This window comes from Myxocyprinus asiaticus, chromosome 47 (genome assembly GCF_019703515.2).
Source record: "Myxocyprinus asiaticus isolate MX2 ecotype Aquarium Trade chromosome 47, UBuf_Myxa_2, whole genome shotgun sequence".
Taxonomy (NCBI): domain Eukaryota; kingdom Metazoa; phylum Chordata; class Actinopteri; order Cypriniformes; family Catostomidae; genus Myxocyprinus; species Myxocyprinus asiaticus.
The window spans coordinates 17194969-17202500 of NC_059390.1; the positions used below are offsets into that span (position 1 = coordinate 17194969).

General features: G+C 34.5%; 1 protein-coding gene across 6 annotated transcripts in view; it reads right to left on the reverse strand.

Annotated features, from left to right (window-relative positions):
- Positions 1-227: 227 nt before the first annotated feature.
- LOC127436864 (suppressor of cytokine signaling 2-like) overlaps positions 228-7532 on the reverse strand; it is an 8790-nt gene continuing 1485 nt past the window's right edge. For 3 of the 6 annotated variants that reach the window (XM_051691317.1, XM_051691315.1, XM_051691316.1), the window contains exons 2-3: positions 7196-7452; positions 228-2987 (exon numbers count right to left, since the gene is read on the reverse strand). In XM_051691317.1, coding sequence (XP_051547277.1) covers positions 2518-2987; positions 7196-7322 — 597 coding nt within the window. In that variant the 5' untranslated portion in view covers positions 7323-7452 and the 3' untranslated portion in view covers positions 228-2517. Of the gene's footprint in view, positions 2988-3605; positions 3660-7195; positions 7453-7532 lie in introns of all 6 variants that reach the window. The other 3 variants (XM_051691320.1, XM_051691319.1, XM_051691318.1) reach the window with 3 other exon arrangements.

Sequence of the window (7532 nt, forward strand, 5' to 3'; positions counted from 1 at the left end):
ATGGGTGTTATTTTCAATTCAGCTGATGATTGGCTCATTCAGGGGCAGAAATAAAGGAGTGAATTTGTTGAGGAAAAACAAACAAAAAAGCATGTACATTTTCTAAATTTCTAATGCACTTCAACAAAAACTTATTAATAACGGCTACACACATAGAGCAAAAAATCATAGTATTTTCAGTATACCCTGTCTAATCTGTGATTACCAAAAAAGACAGCCTCAGGATATGAATTAAAGCTATGTTTGCTTTTATTTCTCACTTATTGGGAGACAATCCATTCACTACTGATGCAGCACAATGTTGTAGAATGATATCATGATCTTAGTGGGATTTTTACAGTGGTGAAGGTGACTTATGCACAATTCACACATTTAAAATATAACAGTTACCATGTCCTAAAGGAAGCACCACAGAAGAAACAACATCAGCACCATATTTGAGAGATGTTAGCAAAGAGTGACCTTTCAGTGATTTTGTTGGGTAAAATTTTTGGCCAAAATTGGTAGATTGGTATGAGGGGTATTTTCACCCACATTAAGTTGGCAGTGGCTATATTAGGATGTTCTCCAGCTCGTCATGAACAGACTTATACTTCATAATTAAATAAAAAAGCTAAAAGCAAAACACCAATCAGCTAACAATTGCAGAGCACTGCAACTGGCGTAATACTATTAAATATTTTATTTGAAAGTCAAGAAAAAAAAGTTCATTATGAGGTGCAGGAACTGAACACTCAAGCACAACTGAACATTGAGTGGGCCACCCTGAAAGGGATAAAATTATGTTTCACGAAACCAAAATAGAAAAGAGGTCAGATCAGTCAGCAACTAGAATGGAAAATCCAATTTACCTTGTAATCACTTCACAAATAGAAGTGAGGAGAAAGTAAAAATGAGCAACTAATTTGAATTTCGAAGCTTCTGGCTGTCAAAAAAATAACGATTCAATATAGAATCAAATATTCTCCAAATATGACCAATCAGCATGCAAGTTCATCAAGACACCCTCCTGAGGTAGGGTTAACATAGGCCAAAACTGGCTGATCATACGCAGCAAAAGCAGAAACAAACCATGATGCTTAATCACCTCTTGGTTCAGAGTGTACATAAAATACTTAGCCGGTATTTCATTTGTAAAAGTATGCACCCTTAAAGCATGAGAACTTTCTTTTGGCAAATTTAATCCCAGGTTCAAGTTAAGCTCAACATTTGTGGCATAATGTTGATTACCACAAAATTAATTTCAACTCATCCCTAATTTTTTTTTTTTTTAAAAAGCAAAAATCTATGTTACAGCAAGGCACTTACAATGAAAGTGAATGGGGCAATCCGTAAAAAGTTGAAATAATCACGGTTTCAAAAGTATAGACCCAAGATGTAAACAATATGCATGTTAACAATTTTAGTGTGATAAAATCACGTACTAACCTTTTCTGTGTAAAGTTATATGCAATTTTACAACTTTGTTGCCATGACGACGTAAGGGCATAAACCTAAAACCGTAAAAATTATGTTATAAACAACTTTACAGCTCAAATAATACACACGTTTTAACAGAAAAATGTATGCAAGTGCTTTTATAAAATTATAAGCTTCACATTTCTGCCTTTAAACTCTCCAAAAATTGGCCCCATTCACCTCCATTGTAAGTGCCTCACTGTAACCTCCATTTTTAATTTTTTCAAAGAAAAGGAGGGACAAGTTGAAATTATTTTTAATTATTTTAACATTATGCCACAAATGCTGTCAATTAACTTGCACTGAACCCAGAATATTCCTTTAAGCTTCTCAATTTGAAAGAATTATTATAATGTTTTTATAAGCTGATCTTTTTTTAACATTGGATAAGAATACTTTTACAAATGTAACAGTATCATTTTTTACATGTTATATTGGGATTCAGTAGGTATCATGACACAGTCATGACAAAGGTATCGGGATATAATGTAAGTCAAAAGTACCTGCCAATACCCAAACCTAGTTCCTCTGGCTAAATTTGGCTTAAACATTCTCAACCATGACATCAAGACAGAGAAAAGAGCTCAAATGATCATCTTACCTAAGACTACAGTACAAAAATATAACATGAATAGTAAGCAAATAAAAACATAGTCAAAAGCACAGTTTCAAAGTCCCATGTCTCAAACACAGGATGCAAAATAACTCAAGATATGTGCTTCTTTTAAAAAGACGCATGGCTACACTTGAGGCGTAATATCGTATGGGTGTAACTTACCCATCAGATCCCACAGATGTCTGTGAAGGACAGCATGCCCCACACATATCACACACACATTCTCACTCACTCATCAAAACTGACTGTAGAATATATATAGGCCATAAACTTGTTAAGTGCTCTATGAAGGGCACTTAACACCATTATGATATTCTGCTTCATGCATTCCTTGGGCATAAGGAGAGAGATCCCATGCAAATGATAGATACAGAAGTGATATCAGAACAGAACCCCTCATCTATGGAACCTCAGCACTTGTGGTCATTGTTGTCCTAGCAGTTCTACACATTGTAGCTATAGTCTGTTAAGTAGTCCTTAAGCCTGTTTGGCAGAGGGAGTTCCTGTACCTGTCGTGTGGTTTTATTGATGGCAATACGACACAGATGTTGCAGCGATGGTGTGGCCGTGTACACAGGAGTTGTCAGCAGGAGTTGCACTGTGCTGTTGGATGGGGAAAGCGAAGTAGTCCTGCCCTTACAAGACATCCTCGACAGCTGAACATAGTGTTCCACGAGATGGACCACACTGTCAAACTGCTTGAGTTTGGGCTTGACCAGAACAACAGAGTCCAGCTTGAATTTACCATCCTTGTATTCAATACGTAAGTTGGTAGGTCCAGCAGATGTCATCGCAGAGATGGTGAAGAGGTAGTCCCTCTGAGTGCTGTCTCGGACCAGAAATGTGCCCTCCGACGTATCCTGCAGGATCTCCTTGGCTTCGTTGGCCGTCAGGCTGCCCCAATACCAGCCTGCTTCCGAGAAAAGAAGAACACAAAGATCCACATGGTCACGTATACTCTTCCACAGTTTCTGTGACGTTTGCTTGTGTAACATGAGATCACTACATGCTCCTCTAAGCACACACTCACAGAATCAACACCATGTGCCTCAACACAGGCATGGCTACAGTCTTATACGGTGATCAAACTATGCTATTCTGCTTGAGCAACTATCATTCTATCATGCTGTTTTTCATTCAAATGAACCACTGCAGAGAGTGCCTCAGAGGAAGAACTCGGTTTCCTGAAAAACAAACGTTTCCCTAATCATGTGAGCTGTTAACTCAAAATTTTTAAAAAATGTAATCTTAATTAAAAAACATTATGGCAAGTGTGGTGCAGTAAGACAAAACAATAATGCAAAAAAATGTCAGTGGGACACATTTTCCCTAAAATATTTAAATGGAGATTTTGACTATTTTATCTTGACAGTGTTTTGCTTTTTTTCTTTTCTTTTTTTTTTTGGCAAAAAAAAAAAAAAAAAAAACAACAACAACAACAACAAAACAACAACCTTTTTCCAAATCTTGTGAGCTGCTTTAAAAATTTAAAAAGGTTTGAAAAATGTAATCTTAACACTTAAATGCATACCTGTGATACAGGACCTCATTCCAACCCCTGAACCTAGTATTCCTCAATCTTCCTCTTTTAAAAAAAATGAACAATTGCAAAAAAAAAGAAAAAAATTACAATTTTATATATATATATATATACACATTAAAATGGCTCTAGTACAAAAAGTGTTTAGGGTCCTTAGAGACCCAAGGTAAGACCTATGTAATTGTGTTAATTTTTGTGTGTGTGTGCTTCCATAAATCGTATTTTTATGATTATTTCATATCTATGTAAGTTTACTATCACATGATCAATGTTTCTTTGTTTATTACAAGACAAATGAGTATTATATTCATACAAATGACTACTATATCATGTCGATTTTCTGTGTGACAATGTAGAATTATCAGTCTTCCATATGCATGTACACTGTCACATATATTATACATGCTACTTCTTACTCAAAGTGGCGCTGTTGTTTCAGTGACATCACTATTTGACGAAGAAACAACATGGAGGTAATCTATATCAAGTGTAACACAAGAACAGTATGATTTAGTTATTGTCATTTGTGTGTTCCACTGAAATTATGTAAGTTGTGCATCTATTTAGACTCAAAAAGTACCTGAGAATATACATATGTGTAGCCAGGGTTGGGGAGTAACGAAATACATGTAACGGGATTACGTATTTAAAATACAAATATAAGTAACTGTATTCCACTACAGTTACAATTTAAATCATTGATAATTAGAATAGAGTTACATTCAAAAAGTATTTTGATTACTGAAGAGTTTACTTTGCATTTTATTGTCATTTGTTTCATTTAATATTTAGTCCTTTCAGATGGAAAACATTTATACATATAAATGATGTGATCCAAAGTGCATTTGAACAGCGGTGAAACACTTTCTTATGATGTGTTACATTCATACGAGCAGACAGAGAAGTAAGTTTGGAGCAGAAGAAATAGAAATAAACCTTGTGTAAATTGTCAGCTTTATGCTAAGCTAAAATGCTATTTCTAGCCATTTTATATGCACGTTACCAGACACGATCATATTTTTTTATCAAGAAAATTCACATTAGATCATAATTTCTTTTTTTCTAGTAAGACCTTTAATATAAGTGCAAAAATCATATTCTTGATAATAAGTTTTGTGTTATTTTCCTGAAAAAATATCTAAAAATCCTTAAAACAAGATCAATTTGATTTATCTTGTTTTAGAAACAACACTGCATAAGATATTTACGTTTTTCAGAGAATGTATTTTTAACATGTGTATTTTGTCTTGGCAGAGTTTTTATAGTCAAAACAAGTGAAAAAATCTACCAGTGCTGAAGAAGTAATCCAAAGTATTTAGAATATGTTACTGACCTTGAGTAATCTAACGGAATACATTACAAATTACATTTAACAGTATTCTGTAATCTGTAGTGGAATACATTTCAAAAGTAACCCTCCCAACCCCGTGTGTAGCTTACGTGTAGCTTATGTGTTTCTTATGTGTTATGTGTAGCTCAATATGTGTTTGACAGCCAGTTGTGAAGTAATGAATCCTGTTCTAAATTTGTCCTGATTTGTTGTATTGTCTCTTTAAAAAAAAATGAAAAACATCCAAATATATCAGAATATATTATATTCTATTATTTTCTAATTGTCTTGAAAATATTTTGAAAACTTTACACTATCATTTAGCATTTTTAAACTAGCATTTTTTAGATCCATTTGTGATAGATACACATGCCGGGCCTCTATAGACCCTAGCATGTAATAGTGTTTGGTGAAATACCCATGCATTTAAGGGTTAATTAAAATCATTATGGCAAGTGTGGCGAAGCTAGAGAAAACAACTCTGCAAAAACCTTCAGTGGGACAAATTTTTCCTAAAATATTTAAATAGAGATTCTGACTATTTTATCTTGACAGTGGTTTGCATTTTTTTTTTTTCTTTTTTTTTTTTTGGTGGCAGATGCTTGACAGATGTTTGACTTCCCAAAAGCTTAACGTTAAACTCGCATCCTTTTTCTCAGAAGCAAACAGACTATGTTTGAAATGCCTGTATGTTGCTTTTCTCTGATACTGTATATACAGAACAATGATAATAGTTGGACTAGATTTGCTCATGTAATAGGAGGCACGCCCTGCCCCCGACACAAACCCTTGAAACCAAAAAAGGATACGACAGAGACATAAACTAGCCTATCGAAAACAAGGGAACATAACAAAAGCTTCACACTGTAAACACGACATTGTCACTCTTTTGCTGCACAACGTTAACATTAAATGTAAACAGCAAAGGCTTTGTTAGGAAATTGACATATTTCCTCCTTACATTCACTTGCATACCTTACATACTTTTATTGCCATTAATTTCTCAGATTTTTTCACGATTATTTATTCTCTTTCACACAAACAGCAAAAACGATCACAAGATCCAAATTAGGCTACTGTATATGAATCCAAATGAAGTGAGTACATAATAAGCAGTTTGATACTTTAGCAGTCTACAGTCCTGAGACATTACATTTTGTCATTACACCCTGACCCTAACCCTTACATTTCAGAAAATGAAATCAAAGCAGCATTTTTACTCAAACATGCCCAATAATTGAGTGCACTGTAAACCCGAATAAGTTAGCAGAATTCCAAAAATTTGAGGTAATCAGTTACATCAATTTTTTTAAGTTAATAAATTCCAAATTTAAGTAAGTGGAACTGTCAGGTTTTGATTTTGTACTACTTATGCATACTAATTGCTCTTAACTTGACGAATTGACTAAGCTAACTCATACATTTTGATGGCACTTAACTTAACATTTTTAGTAAAACACCAGATTTTCTTTTTTTTTAAACACAAATCAGTTATTTCCATCACTTTTTTCACCCAAGTTAAGTCTGAATAGTGACTTGCTTAATAATGAACAAAGCAGAAAATAAGACTTGATACATTTGGTATTGGTCCTCAACCTAAGCTCAAGCTCCACTCTTCACCGTAATGGTAACCCCAAAAACTACAACATAACAGAAACTCTTCTAAATGGCAACACAAAAAAACATTAAACACTAACAAGTTTCCCCCTTTGCATTCATGTTGCAAAAACACAAAAAATAACAATTCATTTGAATATTTACTTTCCCTATGGAGTCCCATGCAAAGTATGCTGGGAACAAGAAATCCCCTGCCCAATTTGAGTTTACCAAACAAAACAAAAATTAAGTTCATTAAACTCAAAACAATAAAAAAGTTCAGGTTACTTAAAAGGTGTCAGTTTCATAAACTCAAAAGAAAGAGACAGTTCTAAATACTCATCACGATTAATTTATTTGAACTAATTTGAACATTTAGTTAGCCTACTTTGAGTATTGGGGTTTACAGTGTGAGCATGATATGATTTATGAGATTTAAGTACACCTAAATGGACCATTAAAATGGTTATAGCAATGTTATCTAGAGGGTAAACCTTTTCAAATGACCTATTCACATATGTCATCACGTTTAACAACAAATTTGACGCAGCTTTAGTAAACGAGTCACTGCGTGTTATGTTAAACATTTAATTCAGTTTAGTGTTACGGGGCAAATAAAGAGAATACGGTAGTAAAACGAGCTTTCAACTTTTACCAGTGTTTTTAAGGTCTCTCATGGCAGTGGCAATGCGCCTCTGCTCGGACTCCGCTGCTTGGGGTTCGGTTCGCGATCTCCTTTCGTTCTCGATGCTTTCCGTGGAGTCGGATGAGTGACAGGTCATTGGAGAACCCCGTTCTGCATCCAGTCAATGCCTATAATTATCCCTCAAAGACGAGTGACTCTTACAATGAACCCAAACATGTAAGAAGTCTTCCAGATCGTCCCTGGATTTAATGTTGGGGAGCGCCGATCTGAGAACACAAACACATTTGAGACAAGAGGATGTTACATTCCAAATGCAATTTGACAAATCTGAGAATAAATAAATAAA